Here is a 25,764-nt window from a genome sequence, read left to right on the forward strand (position 1 = left end):
CTCAGATTTTAAATTGGGAGTTGGGGTGGCAAGTTAGTTAGAAATAGGGGTTGCCAAAGAGGGAAGGGAAAAGAGTGGACTAGAAACTCCTCATTGAGATTTGACTTGGAATTATAATAAACAGTTGTGAGTTTTACAGAAAAGATGGTTTCTGTTGTCTTTCTCAGTGTTGAGACACTGGACATGACTGATTCACAAGTATGGCTTTGATTATTGTCCACACAAGAAGCTCCAGGAGGAACAGGCTGCCCTGGCCAGTTTGCCATTAAATCCTCAGGAACTGTCTCGGTGCCTAGAACTCCACAGCTGCCCAAGAAAATCTGCTGAACAAATGAAACCCATTATACACAAGAACACATCAGCCCCTTGTTTTTAAATTTTATTAGATGGTGATGATGATGATGATGATGATGATGATGATGATGATCGGGAACATCCGCAGGCAAGTCTATGTACCACATTCATGCCTGGTGCCAGTATGGGCCAAACGAGGGTTTCATATCCCCTGAATACAACAATTACAGATTGTTGTAAGCTGTTGTGTGGTTGCTGGGAATTGAACCCGGGTGTTTTGGAAGAACAGCCAATGCTCTTAACCTCTGAGCCATTCCTGCATCCCCGATACCAACCATTTCTTTAAAGACAGGACTATTTTGTTTTCAGATTTTTAAATATTGATTAAATCACACTTTGCTCACTCTGGGGAAAGTCTTAGGCTCACACAGACATCATAACAACCAAGGCCTGAACTGAGGCTTAACGCCTTGGGTTTAACTCTTAGAAAACAACAGTATTGGGTATATAGCAAGTGAGAAAAACCACAAGTGGCTTATGCCTTGACTGGGAAACTGATATCTTCCAACCCATATGTCCTCATAGCTCACGCTGAGATGGTCTTAGAGACAGGCACCCAATCAAAAACACTCTGCTGGGACACAGCTCTCATTCCTGTCTTGATTGATACATTTTTCTTGTTGGTTTTTGTATTAGCTTTTTCCTAGTCACTTTAGCCACAGTACTGAATAGGAACAAGACAGGGAAGATTTATTTAGCCTCACAGTTTCAGAGGGTTTGCAGCCCATCACGATGGGGACGGCATGGATGGCAGTGGGAGAATGTGGAGTCCTGTTCATTTCATAACAGACTAGGAAGCAGAAAGAGTAGGTCAGGAACTAAAGGCGGGTAGCCCATCAAGAGCCCACCCCCAGTGACCTACTGTCATCAGCCAGGACCTACCTCCTAAAGTTTCAGAGGCTACAAAACAAGGCCACTAGCTGGGAACAAGCATCCAAGCTGTAAACCTCTAGAGGACCATCTCATATTCAAACCACAGCACTACCAAGACAGGAACCAAAACAAGCGAGCGAGCAGATGCCATTTATAAACAGCCTGGAGCCAGGTCTGGAAGTCTCTGTCTTCTCCATGTGTTCATTGTTAGAGCACTGAATTTAAAAGACAACCCGAAAGCTAGGGTTGTATTTTAAAAAACAAACAAACAAACAAAAAAACACATCTTTTTTTTTTTTTTAGAATTGCATTTCTTCAGCATTTACACGTGGCCATTAAAAAGGCAGAAAACACAAAGAGTTCCAACAGTCTTTTCTTGGCACAGAACCATCTCTGGACAAACTGAACGTATGATAGGAACACGAGCCAACACCCATGACGTCTTACGTCAGTCACTCCCACTTCACCTGTGCTTATGGGGACACTCCTCCCGAATCTCCGTGACCTGTGTCACTGCCATAGCTGCTTTGCAGCTAAGACAAAGCAGACCCTGAGAAGTGAGTCTCTTGCCTGAGTTTGCACAGCTAGGAGACATACAGACTCCACCCTTCACTGCTACCCAACATGAACACTGGCGGGAAAATGAGGTACTACCCAGCATGCACAGCGCAGGGCTTATTGCCAACAGAAGGGCCAGTGCTGAGCATCAGTGTGTAGGAACTGATTAAGGAAAAGAAAGCCGAGGAAAGCCTCTTTAAAATGTACAAAATCACCCCTACTGCTTCCTTCTGAAATATAATATATAAAGTAACATAAATATAAATATATACTAATTGGAGGGCGTGTGGAAAACACTAAGAATATACTGAAAAGAAAATAGAACCTGACCTAGGTTTGAGCACTTTCCCTCCATCCATGGGTCTAACTTGTTGATTATTCATCTCCTTTACCGATTCTGTCTGCATTTGCCAAGGGCTGTGCACAGAACTGTAGAACAGTCCATTCGAATTCATTTAGAAGAGGGAGTTAAACATACATAAGATATGTCTTGTCATTTGTGATTGGAAGCCAGTTGTGATGGGAAATGATACTTGTGGACCACAGGGATTTGGGTCAAGGGAGATGCTCTTCACAATCCTGTCATGGTACATTCCATGCTATACTGTTCTAACAAATAGACTGGACAATAGTAAACATAAGCCTCAGTGCCAACTATGAACTTTGATGGTCTGATGTGACGATGTGGATTCACTGGCTGGAAAAAATGTATAACTAGGGCAGGGAGGCTACAGAAAGGTAAGCTATAGACAGGGGTCATGCTGTGTGACACTCTGTTCAACTTTACTATAAACCTAAAACCACTCTAAAAAATTCAAGTGTCTCAAGTATCAAAAAGAATAAGCTTTTAAAAAAATTGATAGGAAGTTAAAATAACTAATGCTTCTTGGGTGTATGTTGTAGGACACACAATTTCTATGTGAATTCGTTATCTTGCTCTTCCCCTCACTGAAGGAGGTGAGAGTACCTTTAAGCTCCCCTTTTATAGGTGAGGGAACTAAGGGGCAGAGAAGGGCCATAGCTTACCCAGACCATCATTGTATTGAACCCAAGCAGAGCAACACACAACTAACCATTATGAATGGCACCCTGGTGGAGGTTCAGGGAAGGCTCACTGCCAGTGAGGGGAGGGGCCAGTGGTCACTGATACTCTAAAGAGTTTCATAAGAGTAATGGCTCATCTGAGGTACATGAAAAATAGACAGAAACCCTTTGTCCTGACCCTGAAATAACCCAGAGCCTTGTGATAGCCATGTTAGCTTCTTTGGAGGCCCCAGTGCTACTTCTGGTTGTTCTATTCTCTCCCAGGAGGAACAGCAATGGTCAGTCAGTGCTGCTAAGCACAACAGGTACCTTGTATCTTTAAGGTGAGGTTGGAGTTTTCTGTATCCAGTTGGTCACCTTGTCCAGCACCTCCTTCTTTCCTCCCATCGGCCCTCTCTGATCAGTTCCCAGCAGTGGTATCTCCCGCCATGTTCCCTTCAGGGCTGACCCAGCGTTCTCCACATAGTCCCTCCTGGCTTCTCTGCTCATGGTGAGGTTTGGCCCTGGAGGTCTGTTGGACAGGGACAGCCTGAGTTGGACTTCAGGGAATGGGAAGTTCAGCGTTTGCCTGAGGCATAACTAGTCATTCAGCAGTCAAGAACTCTGACCTGCGAGCACTCCATCCCAGCTCTGACTTCTCACGGCACCCTGGTTCTATGGAGGCGGGTCGACCCCAACAGTCTACTTCTCCTTCAAGAGACATGAACGAGATTGCCTTCTATAGAATCTTTTAAGAGGAAACATCAAAAGTCTATAAAAATTTTACCAAACTACACTTCAATACATTTTCAAAAATGATCTGGACTCCAAAGATGGCAGCCAATCTTTGTCACCTTCTCTAAGAGCACATGCCACTCTTCCTTGCGGACTCTACTCCTCCTCATTCTTGAATCAAGGTTGGTTTGAGACTGTCGTCTATTGTAGAATATGGCGGAAGTGACACTGTGCTAGATATAAACCCTCGTCTTTAAAAGGACTGTCTGCTTCTACTTCCTGCCTCTTGGAGCTCCGAGTACCATGGGAAAGAACCTGTGTGTATGAACTAGTCATGTCAAATGCCCCATTCTTTCTGACTCCCAAAGGAGGGAAAAACCTGAGTTCAGCCCACTCACCCTACAGAACCACCTGAGGGGACAATAAGTTACTATGTCAAGACACTAAATTTTATACTAACTTATTATGTAGCAGCAGATAACTGAATTATGATTGTTCACCAGAACATAATCTGAAATATAGTTCATGATTCATGAACAAACATGCTGGCTTCATGTTGAAAGTCAACATTAAAAATAAGGAACAAAAAAAAAGAATTATACATATGATCTATATTAACATTTAAACAATAATACATGACTCTATAATGTTAAAATGTTTTGAAAAAGGCACTAAATTTAAATAATATGTGGCCTTTATCACACAATATGCATACATTTAGAGATGACTAGCAATAAAAATAAATGGCTAGAAATAATTTAACAAAAAAAAAAATGCCACCGGCACCTTTAGCTGGCAGTAGAAATGGGAAGAACGCCACTAGCTTGTTTACACTTCTTTTATTTTCCTATGTTTTTTTGATGGGTGTTTATTCCAGATTTGTTATCATAAATTGATTACCTGCACGTTGTCGAAGAATTAGAAAGCACAGGATCTACCCGAGGAGAGCTATCAGATCTATCAGCCCAAGTCTACCTGATCCAGCTAACTTCTGCTAACATTTTCATGTTGATTATTTGAGAGTGTCTTCCTCTGGGGATTTTCATGTATAAATGTACCTTTTGAATTAGACTAGGGTGCTGTCTACTTTAGTTGCTCTTGTATTCTGACTTCTGTTCCTATTTTATTAAAAAAAAATACCAAAAGATATAAAGTTGGTGCTATTTTTCTCAAACAACCCCCTGAGCTTTGTCCTTTCCCTCACACGTGGGCTGGCACCAAGAAGGCAAGCCTGGAAACACACACAGGAAGGTGTTAACGTCCTAGGTATGGGTGGACCAAGACCTCGCCAGGCATTTCCACTCTGTCTGCCCAGCTCCCGTCTGAGGGTGGCTCTTCTGTCCTCTCTCTCCTGTCCCTTATCCCCTCATGGATGACTTTGAGTCTCTTTCCTGAGTGACTGGTCTTCCTGTTAAGTTTCCTAGAAGGCGTTGATGGAAGCAGCATCCAATCCATCATGTCAGGGAGCACGGGGGAAACCTCTTTCTCCATGGTACAGAAAGAATTTTAGGGGGAAAAAAGACACAGTTCTCCAGCTCACCAGCCATGCATCATTCCTTCTCGCACAACTGCCTGGCTGACTTCATTGTTCTAAGAATTCAGTTCCTAGAAGTGTCTAGAAGGGAAAACTTGACTTGTTCACGTAGAGCTCCAGGGCCTGAGGAGATGGCTTGGTGCATAGAGTGCTTCATGGTCCAGAGGACTTGGGTTTGGATCCCCCATACCCTTGTGAAAAGCCAGGAATGATGGCATTCACTAGCAATCCCAGAGCTGGGGGCACAGAAACAGACTGGTCCCTGCAGCTGGTTGATCAGCTAGCCCAGCCCAATCAATAAGCTGCAGGTTCAGTGAGAGACCCGATCACAAAAAGCAAGTTAGAGGGCAGTCCAGGAAGACAACAGATATTAACCTTTTGCTTCCTCTCTCTTTCTCATACATGTACACACACACACACACACACACACACACACACACAAGCTCCAAAGTGATTTAATTAATTAATTAATTGTTTTAAATTCATTGTTGTCTCCACTGACCAAGGCCTTCTGTGTATTCTATGCCTGTGAATGAACCATTTCCAACATACTACCTTCTCAGGGCTGATAATACAGGTCATTAGTTGAGCAAGCTTTCCTAAGACGTGCAAGGCCCTGGGTTCAATCCCTAATACCACAAAAGAAAGTAAAACACCACGATGAAATCCATTTCTCTGTATGAAAACCTTAAAATAAAATTCTTTAAAAAAAATCAACTTTTTGGAATAGAAACAAAACCCCTAGCTTCATTTGGCCTCTTTGACCCTTTATCTTCGCATTTTAATTGTTGATTGTCCCTGGTAACCCTCACAGAGCAACGATCATTGTAGAATATTTCTTTCTTTTCCCTGATAAACCCACAGAAAGGCTCTTTGGAGATGAATTAATGCTATTCTCTTCCCATCTTTGACAGCTTGACATGACATGGCCCAGAGGAAAGCTTCAAGCAGCCCTACTTCCTCTCTGTGGGTGGGAACATGGGATAAAAATGAAAATCTCCTCAGAGAAACCTGAAGCTAATTCCAGGCTCTGCAGAGCCTTTCTCAAGTTCTGCCCTGGATGAGAACAGGAACACTGTGCTGCTGGGAGGGGTCCTCTTCCCAGGGCTCTGGCTCTCCCATTCAGCCCTCATTATTAATTTCCTTCTTGAGGGTGCAATCGATATTGTGCCCAAGGCCACAGCCTGGTCCAAGAGGCCCCGAAGCTCAAGCCGAGGCTACCACTGCTGCCTCTGGATCTCAGCCCCACAGCTGCACACAGGGTTACTTCTTTTTTGATTTGCTCCCATATACCCTCTAAAACAGGGAAATGTGAAATATATACACATATGTATATATACACATATTTCAAGAAGTCACTAAATTAAGCACTCACACTACACACAAAAAAAAATAAAAATAAAAAAATAACTTCATGATTTGGAAGGCCAAGCAAAGGCCAGCGAGAGGGCTCAGCAGGAAACTTTGCCGGGCACCAAACATGACATCCTGAGTTCCAGCCCTGGGACCCATGTGGTGGAAGAAGAGAGTGACTCCCCAAAGTTAACCCCCACCAACATGTGCTCCCACACACATTCGCACAAACACACATGCAAAATGAGCAAATAAAAACGCAATTGTGATTTTAGAGGCTGGGTTTGAAAGTGAGCAATGGCTACCGTGACCTCGATGTGGGAGGTTCCCATTTGTGGTTCTTTACAATGCAGTGGTTTAAAGAAGAAAAGGGACTGAGAATCTGAATCTTTAAGCTACAAAACTTATTCCTCTTAAAAGTCACCCAGAATGTATGGATTATACCACGGGGATGTGAGGACAGCGGCATAGATGTGACAACATTGAGATTCACCAGATGAAAGGGACACAGAGAAGCCAAAGTCATCATCTAAGTATTCCTGTGTAAAATTCCTCCCTGGACATGGATTCTGTCTGTGTTCATCCTTCTTCTTAGACTGGCAATTGTGCAAGAAGGTTCTGGTTCTTTTCACTTAAAGTCCAGCTTAAAGTTCTTCAATTGAGTTTGTTAACCTTATGCAAATGACAGGCTCTTTTTAATATAACAAATGGTATCTGAATAGGAAGCTACAGATCATTTTAATTTTTCCCTAGGCTTTTCTAATGTTAAAAACCTGAATATATTACTTTTGAAATGAAATATCATTTCATTATGTTTTCCAAAAAGGTGGGAAAAGGATGACATCACACTTAAGTTAGATTAAAAAAAAAAAAAAAACTACCTTGGAACACTCAGTCCTAAATGGAATATCTTCATCAAACATCTTCCCTCAGGGCTCAGGGAATCTTTCTCTAGGCAGAAAGATTGTCTATGAGCCAGAGGGGATGGAGGACACCAAGGAAACAAAACCTTCTAAAAAGAGCACAACTGACAATGTACACACGAACTCAGAGACTAAGGCAGCACCGCTCAGCTCCAGATGGGGTCCTAGAGCTGAGAGGAAAAGTGGGCACACACTCACCCCTCACCCGGAGCTAGCTCCAGCTAAGAACCACTTGCAAAGGAGAAGTTAGTTTTTTCCAAGGGAGTCTCACTGGAGAAACAAGCCACCCTCCAGAAGCTGGCTATCAGAAAACAAACTCCACATCTCAGGCTCTTGGTCTTCTTCTCATATGTGTGCCAGGCGCTTTGCTTGTTTGTTTTTAAGGAAAGAAACCTTTGTGTATACAGTAGGACTTCTGGCTTCGTCCTTAGGGGATTCCTGTGTGTGTGAACGTGTTTGTTTCTACATCTGCCTATGCTTCTTATGCTTCGGCTCTTTCTCTTCCATCTGTTTTCTCCTACTCTGATTCATTCTTTCATTGTTATTCCCTAGATGTTTATTTTCTAATTAGAGACAGGGTGTGGAGCTGAATGTGAGGGGAGCTAGGAAGAACTGGGAGGAGTTGGGGAAGGGGAAACCATAATCAGAGTATATTGTATGAAAGAATCCATTTTCAATAGAAGAAAAACAAACCTATGTAATAATTTAGAAAAATTTGATCTAACGGAAAATTGGCCCAAAGCCCAATCACCATAATTTCCCCTATCCATTTTCTTTGAACAGAAACGTATAACAAAACTTATTTTTTCCCACTGATTATAATATGAACATTTTCCATACCATCAAGTAAATTTTCTTCTGAAAAAGAAAAATAGATGTACAACATCTCTACTAATTCAAACAGACTTTTCCCATTTGCGTTTTTACTTTACTGCCTATGCATAACCAGAACATTTTAGTTTTGTCAAAAGCTATTATATTTTTCTAATTAAAAAAAAGCTCTGAAGTTAAAAAATACCTGAAAGCCTAGAATAGAACTTTTTAAGCATATGGTTATACTTTAACTGGATCTATAGGACAAATATAATCTGTTTTCATGTAGCTATTTTTCATGTTGATCATAAGTATGCATGCCATGTGCATTCTTGCACTTTTCTACGGCACACAGAATGTCACTGCTTCCTGCTGTGGTGCAATCCCCAAGACCCCGTAAGTGTCTGTGGCCTCTGCTGAACTTGAAATGGCCATCTCCATCACTGAGGACAGCAATTCCCAGAATATAGGCGTCTTAGGAAGGCAATGTTTGCGGCATTGAGCCGCTGAACCCACCGGGCACAGAAGAAATGCCCCCATTGTCCTCCAAAGCAGAAATGACAATTCTCCACAAACAATCACTTGTCCACTGCTGTTATAAATAGACTTTAATACACAGCCAGCTGTCTGAGAGTTTCCGAGTGTTGGCCAAATGCACAGTAAGGAAGGGAATTGAGAGGTTTCCATACGGCAGGAGAACGGCTTGTCTGCTGGCTGTAGTAAGGAAGGATGGATCCACACAGCACTCCGTGTAAACTACGTCAGGGTGCCTGGGTGCAGGCTACAACTGTGAGAACAGCACTATGAACCTCGTGAGGGAGTCTCTTAAGAGATGCTGTATTCTCCCCTCACAAGCATCCATAAATTCAAGATTGTGAAATAAAGGGCCGTTACCAGCAGGCAGCTTCTAAAGCGCCAGTCATGAGATATTCAGATACAGCGTGATGTGCCCCCAATTTGGCTGTGATAAGAACGGAGTCTCTGCCACAGCTCTCGTCCATTTCCTGTTCTGTTTTCCTTCATCTTCCTGAGAATGGCTCTTTTTTCTTTCTATTTTTCTTTCACAACTTTTCTCATGGATAGTCACTAATGTCCTGGACAGTTAATTTTAACCAGACCCAGTCCCTTGGGCAAGATGTCTCAAGAATCTGATCAGGTGTGACAGAGAACAGGGCCCAGAACAGCCAGCTACGGACACATGACTATCCTAGCTGCAATTCATCCTACCCACACTGCTCAACCCCGGGGGCAACAAGAAAGAACTGCATGTGGCCGAGACTGAAGATAGGTGGAAGGGTTGTGACAAAGCTGGCTGAGACCCAACAAGCTGGACAATGGATTCCTAGGGACCAAACACAGAGACAAAGAGGACATGCAAAGACAGAATGTTGAATGCTTTAGAAAAAAAGATAGTGTCCCCTTGCCCAGAAAAAAAATAAGTGAACAAGAAGGCAACTCTAAATTGAATGCTATAGTTGTGTATTTTAATGTATCTCTTTCTCATGCATCAAGGTTGAGAGGCAATGGAAGTTTTTCAAATGCCTTCCTTGTTTGTCTCTCCACCTATTAAAAGCTTTAAGAACATCACCAATATTCTAACTCACTTATAAAAATAAGCTTATAGACAGAGGCGCAGCGGCGGCGGCGCCAGACGCACAGAGGCGCAGCGGCGGCGGCGCCAGACGCACAGAGGCGCAGCGGCGGCGGCGCCAGACGCGGCGCAGCGGCGGCAGCAGCACGGCGGCGGCGCCAGACGCGGCTGAGCGGTGGCCAGACCCAAGCAGCTGGGACAGGCTGCAATAAGGAGAGCAGATCGCCCTACTACAATTGAATCAAAGAGGTAGGCCTTTGGTTGGCCAGGTCACTGGCACAAGGGGAGCCTGGTCCTGTCCTGAAGATCCTTCGGAGGGGTGAGAGGGTTCTTGGCCTGCAGCAGGAACCACAAAAGAGAGTGAGGGCATTTTGTAAGCGGAGCCCTTGGCCAGCAGGGAAACCTGATCCGGTTTCTAAAGGATCCATTGGATAGGATCAATAGGAGGAGATGGGCAGGCGCCAAGGCAAGAACTCACCCAATAATCCGAAAAACAACATGAAAACATCAGAACCCAATGATCTTACAACAGAAGTATTTGAACAACCTAACACAGAAGAAGTGGAAAAAATCGACTTTATGAAGATAATAGAGTCCCTTAAACAACATGTAAAAAATGCCCTTATAGAAATGGATGAGAAGTACAACAAAAAGTTTGAAGAAATGAGTAAATACGTACATGATACCCTGGGAAACCAAGAAAAAACCATCAAACAGGTAATGGAAACAGTTCAAGAATTGAAAACTGAAATGAAGGCAAAGAAGAAAATACAAACTGAGGACCAGCTGGATATGGAAAATCTAGGCCAACGAGCTGAGTCTACAGAAACAAGCATAATCAATAGAATCCAAGAGCTAGAAGAAAGACTCTCAGATGCTGAGGACACCATAGAGAAAATAAACGAACAGATCAAAGAAAACAGCAAAGCCAACAAATTCTCAACACAAAACATTCAGGAACTATGGGACACAATAAAAAAACCAAACCTAAGAATAATAGGAATAGAAGAAGGAGAAGAGTCACAGCTCAAAGGCTCAGAAAATATTTTCAACAAAATTATGGAAGAAAACTTTCCCAACTTAAAGAAAGATATTCATTTAAATATTCAAGAAGCATACAGAACACCAAACAGACTGGATCAAAGAAAAACATCTCCTCGCCATATAATAATCAAAACACAAAATATACAGGTTAAAGAAAGAATATTAAGAGCTGCAAAAGAAAAAGGGCAAGTAACTTATAAAGGTAAACCGATCAGACTTACACCTGACTTCTCGATGGAAACTATGAAAGCCAGAAGGTCCTGGATAGAGGTTCTGCAGAAGCTAAGAGACCATGGATGCAAACCCAAACTACTATACCCAGCCAAGCTATCGTTCACTATCAACGGAGAAAACAAGACATTCCAGGATAAGAACAAATTTAAACAATACGTAGCCACAAATCCAGCCCTACAGAAAGTAATAGAAGGAAAATCGCAACCCAAGGAATCCACCACTGCCAACACTGCCTACAATAACCCAGGCATCTAATGGCCCTTCACGAGCACATCTCAAAGAAAGGAGACACACAATCTCTACTACCAAAAGCAATAAGAATAACCGGAGTAAACAACCACTGGTCATTAATATCACTTAATATTAATGGGCTCAATTCACCTATAAAAAGGCACAGGCTAAAAGATTGGATACGAAAACAGGATCCAACATTCTGCTGTTTGCAAGAAACACATCTCAACCACAAAGACAGGCACCTACTCAGAGTAAAGGGTTGGGAAAAGGTGTTTCAAGCAAATGGTCCTAAGAAAAAAGCAGGTGTGGCCATACTAATTTCTAACAAAACTGACTTCAAACTAAAATCAATCAGAAGAGACCAAGACGGTCACTTTATACTCATAACAGGAACAATTCATCAGGAGGACGTCTCAATCCTGAATATATACGCCCCCAATATAAAAGCACCTACTTATGTAAAAGAAATATTACTAGAACTCAAGGCAGACATCAAACCACACACACTAGTAGTAGGAGACTTCAACACACCTCTCTCTCCAAGGGACAGGTCAATCAGACAGAAACCTAATAGAGAATTAAGAGAATTATTGGAGGTAATGAAGCAAATGGACTTAACAGACATCTATAGAACATTCCACCCAAATAGGAAAGAATATACCTTCTTCTCTGCAGCTCATGGAACCTTCTCAAAAATTGACCACATACTCGGAAACAAAGGAAACCTCCACAGATACAAAAAAATCTCAGTGTCCACCTGTGTCTTATCAGATCATCACGGATTAAAGTTAGAAGGCAACAACCACGCTGCCCCCAAAAAACCGACAAACTCATGGAAACTGAACAGTCAACTACTGAACCACGCCTGGGTCAAGGAAGAAATCAAGAAAGAAATTAAAGTCTTCCTTGAATTTAATGAAAATAAAGGGACAACATACTCAAACCTATGGGACACAATGAAAGCAGTGCTAAGAGGAAAGTTCATAGCACTAAGTGCCCACTTAAAGAAAACGGAGAATGCATACATTGGGGACTTAAAAACACACCTGAAAGCTCTAGAAAAAAAAGAAGCAGACGCGCCCAGGAGAAGTAGAAGACTGGAAATAATAAAACTGAGGGCTGAAATCAACAAAATAGAAACACAGAAAACAGTCCAAAGAATCAATGAAACAAAAAGCTGGTTCTTGGAGAAAATCAACAAGATCGACAAACCCCTATCCAAACTAATTAAACGACAGAGAGAGAACACGCAAATAAATAAGATCAGAAATGAAAAGGGGGACATAACCACAGACACAGAGGAAATTCAGAGAATCATTAGATCTTACTACAAAAGCCTGTATGCCACAAAACTGGAAAATACAAAAGAAATGGACATTTTTTTAAATAAGTATCATATACCAAAGCTAAACCAAGACCAGGTGAATGATCTAAATAGACCGGTTTCTCGCGAAGAATTAGAAATGGTTATCAAAAATCTCCCTTCGAAAAAAAGCCCAGGACCAGATGGTTTCAATGCAGAATTCTACCAGAACTTCCAAGAAGAATTAATACCTATACTCCTTAAGGTATTTCACAATATAGAATCAGAAGAGTCATTGCCAAATTCCTTTTATGAAGCTACAGTTACCCTGATACCAAAACCACAAAAAGACCCAACCAAGAAAGAGAATTACAGACCGATCTCACTCATGAACATCGACGCAAAAATCTTCAATAAAATAATGGCAAACCGAATCCAAGAACACATAAGAAAAATTATCCATTATGATCAAGTAGGCTTCATCCCAGAGATGCAGGGCTGGTTCAACATACGCAAATCTATCAATGTAATCCACCATATAAATAAACTGAAAGAAAAAAACCATATGATCATTTCACTAGATGCGGAAAAAGCATTCGACAAAATTCAACACCCCTTTATGATAAAGGTCTTGGAGAGAATAGGGATACAAGGGTCCTACCTAAATATAATAAAAGCTATTTACAGCAAGCCAACAGCTAACATTAAATTGAACGGAGAAAAACTCAAAGCCATCCCACTAAAATCAGGAACACGACAAGGATGTCCACTCTCGCCATACCTCTTCAATATAGTGCTTGAAATTCTAGCAATAGCAATAAGACAACATAAGGAGATCAAGGGGATTCGTATTGGAAAGGAAGAAGTTAAGCTTTCGTTATTTGCAGATGATATGATAGTGTACATAAGCGACCCCAAAAATTCTACCAAAGAACTCCTACAGCTGATAAACAGCTTTAGTAACGTGGCAGGATACAAGATCAACTCCAAAAAATCAGTTGCCTTCCTATACACCAAGGATAAGGAAGCAGAGAGGGAAATCAGAGAAGCATCACCTTTCACGATAGCCACAAATAGCATAAAATACCTTGGGGTAACCCTGACCAAGGAAGTGAAAGATCTACTTGACAAGAACTATAAGTCTTTGAAGAAAGAAATTGAAGAAGACACCAGAAAATGGAAAGACCTCCCTTGCTCTTGGATTGGGAGGACCAACATAGTAAAAATGGCAATTCTACCAAAAGCAATCTATAGATTCAATGCAATCCCCATCAAAATCCCATCAAAATTCTTCACAGATCTGGAGAAGACAATAATCAACTTTATATGGAAAAACAAAAAACCCAGGATAGCCAAAACAATCTTATACAATAAAGGATTGTCTGGAGGCATTACCATCCCTGACTTCAAACTCTATTACAGAGCTACAGTATTGAAAACAGCTTGGTATTGGCATAAAAACAGAGAAGTCGACCAATGGAATCGAATAGAAGACCCTGACATTAACCCACAAACCTATGAACACCTGATCTTCGATAAAGGAGCTAAAAGTATACAATGGAAAAAAGAGAGCATCTTCAACAAATGGTGCTGGCAAAACTGGATGTCAACCTGTAGAAGAATGAAAATAGATCCATATCTATCACCATGCACAAAACTCAAATCCAAATGGATTAAAGACCTCAATATCAGTCCGAACACACTGAACCTGATAGAAGAGAAAGTGGGAAGTACTCTACAGCACATGGGCACAGGAGACCACTTCCTATGTATAACCCCAGCAGCACAGACACTAAGGGCATCATTGAATAAATGGGACTTCCTGAGGCTGAGAAGCTTCTGTAAAGCAAAGGACACTGTCACTAAGACAAAAAGACAACCCACTGACTGGGAGAAGATCTTCACCAACCCTGCAACTGACAAAGGTTTGATCTCCAAAATATATAAAGAACTCAAGAAACTAGACCGTAAAAGGCTAATCAACCCAATTATAAAATGGGGCACTGATCTGAACAGAGAATTCTCAACAGAAGAACTTCAAATGGCCAAAAGACACTTAAGGTCATGCTCAACTTCCTTAGCGATCAGGGAAATGCAAATCAAGACAACTTTAAGATACCACCTTACACCTGTCAGAATGGCTAAAATCAAAAACACCAATGATAGCCTTTGCTGGAGAGGTTGTGGAGAAAGGGGTACACTCACCCATTGCTGGTGGGAATGCAAACTTGTGCAACCACTCTGGAAAGCAGTGTTTCGGTTTCTCAGGAAATTCGGGATCAACCTACCCCTGGACCCAGCAATACCACTCTTGGGAATATACCCAAGAGAGGCCCTATCATACAACAAAAGTATATGCTCAACTATGTTCATGGCAGCATTGTTTGTAATAGCCAGAACCTGGAAACAACCTAGATGCCCTTCAACGGAAGAATGGATGAAGAAAGTATGGAATATATACATATTAGAGTATTACTCAGCAGTAAAAAACAAGGACTTCTTGAATTTTGCATACAAATGGATGGAAATAGAAAACACTATCCTGAGTGAGGTAAGCCAGACCCAAAAAGAGGAACATGGGATGTACTCACTCATATTTGGTTTCTAGCCATAAATAAAGGACATTGAGCCTATAATTCATGTTCCTAGAGAAGCTAAATAAGGTGAATCCAAAGACAAACACATAGGCATCCTCAGGAATATTAACCTTCATCAAGCGATGAAAGGAGACAGAGACAGAGACCCACACGGGAGCACCGGACAGAAATCTCAAGGTCCAAATCAGGAGCAGAAGGAGACGGAGCACGAGCAAGGAACTCAGGACCACGAGGGGTGCACCCACACACTAAGACAATGGGGATGCTCTATTGGGATCTCACCAAGGCCAGCTGGCCTAGGTCTGAAAAAGCATGGGATAAATCCAGACTAGCTGAACATAGCGGACAATGAGGAATACTGAGAACTCAAGAACAATTGCAGTGGGTTTTTGATCCTACTGCACGTACTGGCTTTGTGGGAGCCTAGGCAGTTTGAATGCTCACCTTAGGAGACCTGGATAGAGGTGGGCAGTCCTTGGGCTTCCCACAGGTCAGGGAACCCTGATTGCTCTTCGAGCAGATGAGGGGGGGGGGACTTGATCGGGGGAGGGGGAGGGAAATGGGAAGCGGTTGTGGGGACGAGGCAGAAATTCTTAATAAATAAATAAATTAAAATAAAAAAAAAAAAAAAAAATAAGCTTATAATTGCCTTAAATCCCCAGAGCCAGTATCCATCCTTCAAGCCAATATGTCTGCTAAATTATCAGACATAAGTGTACTGAGAGTTTTAATTAGAACATTGTTTTCCCTCCACCTGAGACACATAAAGGTTAAGGCCAGGGCCTGGGAATTGATAGCTGCCTGGAGGGCGAGAGTTGGTTGTCTTGAAGGGTGAGGCCTCTGCTGGTGGAACTCACTTGAGTGGGCTGCCACATACCCAAGAACATAGAGGCAAAACTAATCAGACTCAGTGTGTCAAGGAGTATAAAAGGTTAGTTGGGTATGGGATGGCGTGACTATGATCAAATTATGATATATAAAACTCAATGAATTTAAAAAAATATTTTAAATGCTCTGTCCCGAGATGATAGCGTTCTAACTAAGGAGATAAAGGCTTATTCTCCCATGGCTCTGATTGACAAACTTGAGAATCTGTTGCTCATGTGCAGGTGACCTGTGACCCTGCCTCAGTCTCCTCTTCTGGCAAGCATCACCTCCTTGGGTCTGTAGATCAACTGAGTTTCTAGAAGTTTGCCTTGTTCCCAGCACTTAATAGTCTATCTGTTGCAAATTAGTTCACTTTAAATTTTTTTCATTGCTTTTCTTTCAAGATAATTTTTTTATTGAAGGATAATATACATGCAGAAGTACACATAAATACACAACTTTAATTTTCACATATCCCCAAGGCCTCTGTTTAAATATCCAGAAAATTCTACACTTTCGGAGCTCCCCCCATTTTTCTCTTCCTGTCTCTCTCTTCAGCGTTTACAGCTTACAGTCTATATCACCGACTAAGTCAGTGAAGGGGTTGGAAACAGGAGCCTGGGGGCAGAAACTGAAGCAAAGACCATGGCCGAATGATGCTTACTGCCCTGCTCAGCTACTTACCGGTCTGATACACACAAAAATCCGTGGCTCTTCCACCCAGGGACAGGACAACTCACAGTAGCCTGGGCCCTCTCATATCAATTCACAATCAAGAAAATGCCCCCACAAACACACCCATTGGCCAATCTGATGGAGGCAATTTCTCAGTTGAGATTCTCTATTCTCATATGATAGGTTTGCCCCAGGTTGAGAAAAGCCAACTATGGCACACTTCCAGCTCCTTTTGAGGAAAGTTAGAGCAGGAACTCAAGGCAGAAACCACGGAGGAACTTTACTTACTTGCTTGCTTGCTACCTGGTTCATGCTCACCTAACCCAGACATGCATTCGAGCTACACCTGCCTAGGGAGAGTGTTGCCCATAGTGGACTGGCCCCTCCTCCATCAATTAATGTCCTACAAACATGCTCACAGGTCAGTCTAATGAAGGCAATCCCCAGAATAAGATTTCTTCAGAGAGCTCTGGGTTGTGTTGAGTTGACAGCTGAACCTAATCAGGAGAAGTCTGTTTCTCTTCTTAGAATGAATACTGAGGTTCTGGAATTTTCCTTTCCCAGGTGGTCTTGACACTTAATGATTCCCTATCTTTTGGAAGTTGTCTCTAGAGCAGCACTTCTCAGCCTTCCTCATGCTACAATCCTTAAAGGGACCCTTAAAGGTTTCTTATTCACGAGGAACCCATAGAGTTCACGTTGTGGTAACCCCCCAACCATAAATTTTCATTGCTACAACTAACTGCAATTTTGCTTTATCAGGTAAGAATGCATTTGAAGGATAATAACCAAAGAACAGAGGCCAAAACCAAAAGAGATTGTTTCTGATAGAAATCAGCGATCGCTAGTATTGGACCACCTACTCAGTCATAAACTCATCATTGGCTAGCAGACACATCTGAGAGCCAATCACTAGTTTTGCTCTGTTGCTATCTTAGTTGGGGTTTCTATTGCTATGAAGAGACACCATGACCACCGCAACTTTATAAAGGAAAGCATTTAACTGGGGCTTCATGGCAGGAAGCATGGCAGTCAATGTTCAGGCAGATAGGTGCTGAAGAAGGAGCTGAGAATTCGACATCCTGATCCAAAGGCCTAGCTTGAACATAAGAGACCTCAAAGCCTGTCTCCACAGTGATACACTGCCTCCAACAAGACCATACCTCTCAATAGTGCCATTTCCTTGAGCCTTTGGGGGCTAAGTTCATTCAAACCACCATAGTTGCAAACAAAAAATAATTTTATGTAGTTCAAATAAGCTTTTTTGCACAGGGTCTTCATTCTGTAACTTGGAAGACAGGAACAAAAGACTATTTTAAGACAGATGAAAATAACATTAAATTCAAATTTTAATTCCCACAAATAAAGTCTTATAAACGCTGTTCATTTGTTTGCATTTTTGCACATGACAGTTTTAATATGGGAAGTTCAGGGCAGAGCGGCTGCGATGAGATTCTCAAAGGCATTTACTCTCAGGCTCTTTACAAATGAAGCTTGCCCGCCCCGGCCAGAGAAGCCCAAGCTCCATTCAGCTTTCTTTGCTGTTGTCCTCAAATTGCCTTAGCAGTGTGGTTCTTTGTTAGCACAACCTCGGCCCTGGTTCTGAAACCAAAGCCTTCCTAGAATCCCAGCCAAATGCTCTCACATCCCTACCTAGACCCGAGATCAGCATCTCTCACCAGTCAGAAACAAGTTCCAGCAAGGAGAGGGTCTGGAACCAAGACATAGACCTGAGGGCTGCAAGCTACAGAACTCCTGTGGTCTTTTCATAGGAAAGACTAAGTAAATAAGAAACTCGGGATCAATAAACATGAGTGACTAACTTATACCTGCAAACTCCGTGTAGAGCCAACTGAAGCATTTGTGCACACTTGTAAGGCTCATTAAGAGTTGTATGAACTACCGAGCGATGATGGCCCACGCCTTTAATCCCAGCACTCAGGAGGCAGAAACAGGTGGATCACTGTGAGTTCAAGGCCAGCCTAGTCTACAAGAGCTAGTTCCAGGACAGGCTCCAAAGCTACAGAGAAACCCTGTTTTGAAAAACCAAAAAAAGAAAGTCGGGGGAAAAAAAAAAAAGAACTCGAAGAATTCAGAAAGGCTTAAGAAATAGTCAAGCTCTTATTTTCAAAAGGTGCAACTGGGGCTGGAGAGATGGCTCAGTGGTTAAGAGCACTGACTGCTCTTCCAGAGGACCCGAGTTCAATTCCCAGCACCCACATAGCAGCTCACAGTTGTCTGTAACTCCAGTTCCAGAGAATCTGACATTGTTATACCAATGCACATGAAATAAAGTTAAATAAAGTTTTAAAAAATGAATAATAAAAGTTGCAACTGGAAACACGATGTTTTCCTATCAGAATATCTTCCCCTATAGAGAAAATGAAGACACAGTTGGAGTGGGGGTAGGGGGGTTAGAATGGGCAATTTTTAGAGAGAAGCTCAAAAGTTGGGCTAGGCCAGCTCGACTCTAACTAGCAGCTCTAGGCCCACCATTTCTGCTTTAGAAATCCTTCTGTAAGGTTTGTGTTCAAAGACAATGAGCAACATAATAGCCTAGGACTTTAAATCCCCATCTGAGTGTCTCCAATAAAGACATTGATTAGATGTGTTGTTGAGATCTTTAAATCAGTGCATAACACTAACACAGCAAAATACTATCATTCTGGAAACTTGAGGGTCATAATTTTGAAATGTCCTCACAGCACCTTGTTAAAGAGTTACAGACAAGAAAGCAGTGTCAAAAGGCCAGTCAGATCTAAGGCTAGCCCAACTCAGTCTCCCGGAGACAGAACTGCATCTGAACAGGCTTTTCGTGTTGTTCCTCTGGTAGATGGTGCTATTGAAACCTAAGTCAAATGTAAATCACCCTTACGTCTGCCAGACTTGGATCGCAGGAAGTACCAGACAAAACAGGGCCCACGGAAGGTGAAGGCACTTACCAGACAACCTGTGTTCAAGCCTCATGACTCACATGATAGAAAACTGACTCCCACAGTGATCTTCAGACCTTCACACACATGCCACACACACCCCAAAAAACTTAGAAGCCACTACCAAAGCCACCCAGGACTGGCAGAAGCTTGGCACCCCTGTTTACTTTAGAACTCCAGCCCCTGTGGAGAGAGCTCAAGAAAAGCAAAGCTAGGACACGACCCCAAGGCCTAGTGTAAAACCAGCCCTCATTCCATCCTTCCTCATGGATGCAGAGACAAGACAGGGTCATAAGGCAGTTCTGAAATGTCTAAATGTCCCAAGTGTGCTCCTCTTCCCCTCCTGTTGAGTGGGCAGAGCATGTGATGTTGGAAGGTACAAAATGTTTCTCTTCTACGCCAAAACCAAAGTGTAATTTTGACATGAAGTCCATCCTGGAATCCTTCTCTATGTCTATTTTTGACTATTTCAGAAGTCACTTGAGTGGATGCTAGAATAGGCAAAGATTTATCACCAAAAGCACTTTTTCCATGGTCCTTAACGATGAGACTTTAAACCCAATGTATACTCTCTCGTCTTGCTGGGTCAAGGAAAGGAGGTGGGAAATCCAAATTAAGAGACTCTCAATTGATATGATAGCAGTTTATTGAAGATAATTATAAAAAGCTAATTTCCATTAAGTTAAAGTTATTAGGCAGGAAGTCTCTTAAAACAGTGATACTTAATCCTCCTATCAGACAAATGACCTACCCTCACTAGTCTGAAGACAATGAGGGTCGTGATGGCCCTCCACTCATGGCTAGTCTGGGACACAAACACCCTTTGACAGAGTTTCCACTTACTCCAGAGGCCAGAAATTCTGGGCTAAAGGAACTGTCATTCCAAGGCTAGATCAGCTTCTAGTCAGCCCTGAACCTACGGTTCAGACAATAGTAATAGCCTGGAAAAATCCAAAATAGGGCCTCATTTAAACAGTAGAGTTTCAGTCCAACCCAGAGGGGAAAACACTCATTTAAGTTCTTGTTCCCCCGTCTAAGTATCCTCCAAGATGGCCGTTAAACCTAGCCTCCCCAGACAATTCATGACAAGCAACCAGATACCCAATGGGCCCAGACTCTCAATGATACCAATGCCTTAGAATAATAGTGCCATAGACTTTGCCTAGAAAGAGAAATATATACGGAGAGCTGAGTCCTGCATCTCTATCTTGACTGTGCTTTTGGAAAAGAGAAACCAAATCCCCTCGTCGACCCCCAAAGAGCTCTGGAGAGAAGACCTTTCACAGACCACTAAGACGTAAACGGTTATCAGACCCACAAGCAGCTCCACGGGGATCTCAGGAGCAGCCACACTTCTCTACTATGGACGTGTTCATGTAGTGCACGCTCATCTTGTGTTCATCGTCCTGGACCATCAAGGAGAAGAGACGAACCTTGATAGGACTACAGACCTGAAAGAGCCTGGAGCAAGTGGGTGCCTCCCTCTGCAGAACAAAGGACAGAAAGGTGAAGTCTACTGTAGTCCTGGTTCCATAGCTAATCAGCAGACATGGCAGGTTAAGTGGGGAAGGAGGCTGGGAACATGAAGCCTCCAGATTAGGACTTCGGGGTGAACTTTTAAAAACTGAAGGCATTCAAGGGGGCACGGTGGCTTACTCCTTGAATTAATTAGAGGCAGGTGAGTTCAAGACCAACCTGTTTTACATAATAAGTTCTAGGACAGCCCAAGCTACACAGAGAGACCCAACCCTGACTCAAAGCAACAAAATAAAAAGACTGGAGGTGTGAATTATGAACAAAACTTATAGTAAATAAGATGACATTGAGGGAAAGACATGACAAACTACATTAGTGCAGATTACATTAGCCCCACTTCCACTGGCTTCTTTGGCTCAAAAGGAGACCCGCCCAGAGAGCCAAAATTTAGTGTTATTCCAATATAGCCCCAAATAAAAATAAGACTTCATTTTGTACCTTATAGCATTCGAAATTGGAGTGAAGGAGCTCACTGTTCAGGGCCAGGCAGTTCCCCTGACAGGATGGAAAGCTGAAAGTCTTGGGTGCCACGATACACTGGCCCCAAGAAGCTCTGTAGAGGTCCACCTTTTGATCCTGCAGGTGACAGAGCTTCTGTGTGGGGAGATGAGCCTGGTCACGGTCCACCTCCTGATGGTTCGGGCTTAAGAGCAGCTGTTCCACATCGGGGATAAAGGGCTCCTGGACGTAAGGCAGGTGAAACAGGGATGGTTGAGCGTAGGACGAGGATACAAAGAGCAGCACTGCATCTCGCTTGTCTTGGGTTCTAGAGCATTCCCTCAGGATGGCTCCGGGGACTTCAGTGGACACAGACTTCTCTGCCAGGAGGATAGGCACCACCTCCATCCAATACACTAGCAAACAGTAGATCTCCAATAGAACTCCTCCTTCTAACTCATACGATGAGAAGATGATAGGGAAAGTGTCCAGAAGGATCCTCTGTAAGTCCCTTTCGTGGTCCTTGAACTCTAGAATGAGCTCAGAGGCATGAGGAGGAACTGGTACCCAGGCCCAGAGCTGTAGTCGGGAAGAACCCAAGAAGGGAGCTGCTTCAAAGTGCAGAAGCCAGTAACTATGTAGGAACTGGCTGCCTGTGGGAGCAGAGGGAAGCTTCAGAAGGTTGCTGTCACAGTCCCACAGAGAAAGACATTATTCCCTTACTCCCCATCACCCCAGACTTGCAGGCCAAACAGTTGCTTAGCAGATCCAGCTGTGTACACCCACTCATGAAGCCAGCTCTTGATTCTATGGCAACTAAAAAGTGGATTTCTCATCATCTCCACTTAGGACCCCATGACTGAAATTAAACCAGAGAAGGCAGCCTCAGGGCTGATGATCATATACTGGCGCTATATAACCCAGGACAAGCCACTTGCCCTGCCACATGTCATAGCGCACTACAGTTGCTGGCAGGACTACCTGTGTTGGCACTCCATACTTTAGGAGAACATCTTTGCCTACGAAACATTGGGACGCCTGACATTAAGTCTAAGTCTACCTCTGGTATCCACAGAGCTGAAACCAGGAGACAGACCTGAAGACAGCTGCGTATTCCTGCCCAGTAACTACTCCTTGCTACTCAACTCCTAAGAAATTCAAATGTCTGTGTTTCCCTGCTAGCCCCATAAAATCCTACGCCATGGCTCCCTGATTCTTGACTCCCCAGCAGAGAACAAAACTGTAGTCACTCACTTTTAGATGTGATGGTAAAGCCATGTTGTCTGGAAGAAAGGATCTCACTGACTCCAGAAGGTAGAATGGCAGGGGAACATTCCAATGGCTGCACCCAGCTAAAATTTATGCACCAAAGACCCAGCACAAAAAGACCACAGCTAAGCCAAGAGCGGCCACCCATGCTGCAGCGAGACCCCATCGCACTTCTCTCCAAAGCTGGCGGCCCCATCTACTGCCCTTATATACCCAACCTGCCCAGGTGCCGGCCTTAGGTTCACGGGTACAGCTTGGGCCTTATCGGGAATCCAAGAAGTGGATTCAGGTGGGAGAATCTGCCATTCTCAGGACAGCTTCAGAATCTGCTTATGAGATCATACAGAGTATGATCAAACTAAACTCAGAATGCGCAATAATATAATAGCATGTCTAGGGAGTGTGTATTGACAGAACGTGGCAATCCAAAGGCTACAACGAGAACAGGTTTGGAGGCTGAACCAGCTGCACTCAATCTTGAGTCCTCCAGAGCATGGTTCTCAAACTTTAAACAACCAAATGGCCTCAGTGTTGGTTTAAAACGGAGATTGCTCCCTTGCCAGATGGAAAACATCAGTTAATAGAATCTGAGAAGTTACCTTTCTAGCAAGTTCCCAGATAATGCTGAGGCTGCTGGTCCTGAGACCAGACATTGAGAATCACTGATACATGTTGTCTCCAGTACACAGCCGGTACATAGAAAATGCCCAGTAAGTATGCTTGATCATTAGACATAAATAAGGGGTGACTGGGTATTGCAAAACTCTGGAATTCTTTACAGAAATTCCTTCCCATCAAAAGGGTAAAATTCCCTAGATCTGGAAGTATCAAATCAAGTGCCCGTCTTGTCGTAATTGTGTTTAAGGAGAGGAAAATTGCAAGTCGTCAAACCGGTACAAAAATGACAAAAGTCAAAGATGCTGCCACAATCGTCTTCAAGAGTCAGACCTAGTGATTGTTCTGAGCACATTACACACATGTGTAAGTACAAAATGAACCTGTCAATTAAGGTAAGATAAGCTTCACCCATATACTGCTTGGTATAGAACTTGCTTTTATTAAAAGACCAAATTACACCGACAGACACACAAACATAAAGAAGAAACCTACGGGAGATTTAGTGCCATGAAAAAAAAACTGTCTAAAATTATGTAAATAAGTATATCAAAATTAATAATCTATCTTTAAAAATGTTTCCCCGGCATCAGCTCACGGACTCACCCAGCAACACAGAAAGCTTGCGGGGTCAGCATTCAGATAATTGCTTTGTAGCTGGAAAATAGAAAAAGAAAGATAGAGATGAGCCCAAGACAGGCTTCTGTCAGTTTCTAAGGCACAGCAGGCTGTGCGGTAGGACGGCTTTTCTGAAATTTTGCACTTTGAAAATCATGAGATGTTGCCAGATGTGGTGATCCACAGCTTTAATCCCAGCGTTCAGGAGGCAGAAACAGGTGGTACTCTGAGTTCAAGGTTAGGTTCCTGCAACTAGCTGCAGGACAAACTAAGGCTTTATAGTAAGGCAGACCCTATCTCTAAAATAGAATAAATTGAATGAGCTACAGAGCTAGGGATATGGCTCAGTCGGTGTAGTATTTGCCTAGCGTGCATAGTCCTGAATTCAGTCTCTAGTGCCATAAAAACGAGGCATAGCACACATTTATAATCTCAACAATACAGGGGTAGAGGCAGGAGGATTAGAAATTCAAGGTCCTCTTCTGCTACATAGAAAATGTGTAGCCAGCCTGGGCTTCATTAGACCTTCTTTTAAAAAAAAATAATTAATAAAAATAATCATATCATGGAACTAACTCAATTTAGAAAAAAAATGAGTTTTGGTGAAGGAATACGTACTTTTAAAAGCTAAAGATCGAAAACTAATTTAGAAACCAAATAATTTGTGTGCCCTCCCACCCCGGCAGACCACTAATTGCCACCAGCCCCTCTGTTACTTTCTTATTTAGTGAGAAAGTGATGATTAGCCTCTCCTTGGAGCTGAGCTATGTCCTCTGCTTTTTAAGGAGCAGGTTTTATAGAACTCCAATTAAATATGTAGTGAGCTTATGGAATCTCACTGCAAACCTGGATCTCCTTTTTGTTTACATAAATTAATCTTCAAATTCTCAGCAAGGCTGCACCAAGTGTGAATGTGTGAAGGGAATTCCTTCGAGAACTTGTAAATTGCCTTGAGAAAGAGCGGCAATAGCGGCAATAGCCATCCGGGCATAGAAGCTTGTTTTGGTAATTTGTGGCTAAGCAGCTGTTGTTTTGTTAGCTTCTTTTACAGGAGAAAAATCTGAAAATGAATCAGGCAGAGAGGCCAGATTGCTTTGTATGATAAATGTTTCCATACGCTTCTCAGAGGGCTTCCCTGTTTGCGAGAAGAGTCAGCAACAAAAGATCATCCACTAACTGTCCCCCTGGAGAGAGCGTTGGCCAGTGATAGGGACACCTCAGATTGCAATGGATTATATCTATGTGTCACTCCACAGCTGGGAGGGCAGGGTGAGAACACAGACGAAGAACATGGGAGCCAACTCCTCTGGGAGCCTGCAAAACCCAGCAAAGGCCTGGAGGGGAAGGCTAGTGTCGATGCTGGTAAGGTGCAGGCCCTCTCCGTGCCCTTCTGTGCATGTGGATGTCCTGAGGATCAGAAGCAGTTGCCAACACGTCGTACCTGATAGGTCCCACCGATCGGGGTGCTTTGTAAATTGTAAACTGCGTGTCTCCACTGTGGACGGGGTGTCACGCACATTCGCAACACAATCATCTTTAAATTTCCTTGAGTACTTTGCCCATTTAAGTAATTATACAGGTTCAACCATTAAGAAGCCACGGCTGGCAAGATGGCTCAGCTAACTAAGATGCTTGCTGCGAGAA

General features: G+C 42.9%; 1 protein-coding gene across 1 annotated transcript; it reads right to left on the reverse strand.

Moving 5' to 3' along the window:
* Positions 1-20,981: 20,981 nt before the first annotated feature.
* LOC121455644 (nodal) lies at positions 20,982-22,896 on the reverse strand. The gene is made up of 3 exons (XM_041663230.1): positions 22,873-22,896; positions 21,619-21,861; positions 20,982-21,128 (listed from the first exon to the last, which is right to left on the reverse strand). Exons 1-3 carry the CDS (start codon positions 22,894-22,896, stop codon positions 20,982-20,984), a joined length of 414 nt encoding a protein of 137 aa, XP_041519164.1.
* Positions 22,897-25,764: the final 2,868 nt, after the last annotated feature.

This window comes from Microtus oregoni, unplaced genomic scaffold (genome assembly GCF_018167655.1).
Source record: "Microtus oregoni isolate MIOR12 unplaced genomic scaffold, Mior012 000014F_ref0000157, whole genome shotgun sequence".
Lineage (NCBI taxonomy): Eukaryota > Metazoa > Chordata > Mammalia > Rodentia > Cricetidae > Microtus > Microtus oregoni.

Bases quoted from the DNA above. Each gene is read 5' to 3' on its own strand.
- LOC121455644 (XM_041663230.1), bottom strand. From the start codon at position 22,896: ATGGCTTTACCATCACATCTAAAA. The intron at 21,862-22,872 runs GTGAGTGACTAC...CCTTACGTCCAG, and splicing joins CTTTACCATCACATCTAAAA to GAGCCCTTTATCCCCGATGT. The intron at 21,129-21,618 runs GTACAAAATGAA...TTTGTTCTGCAG, and splicing joins CCAATTTCGAATGCTATAAG to AGGGAGGCACCCACTTGCTC.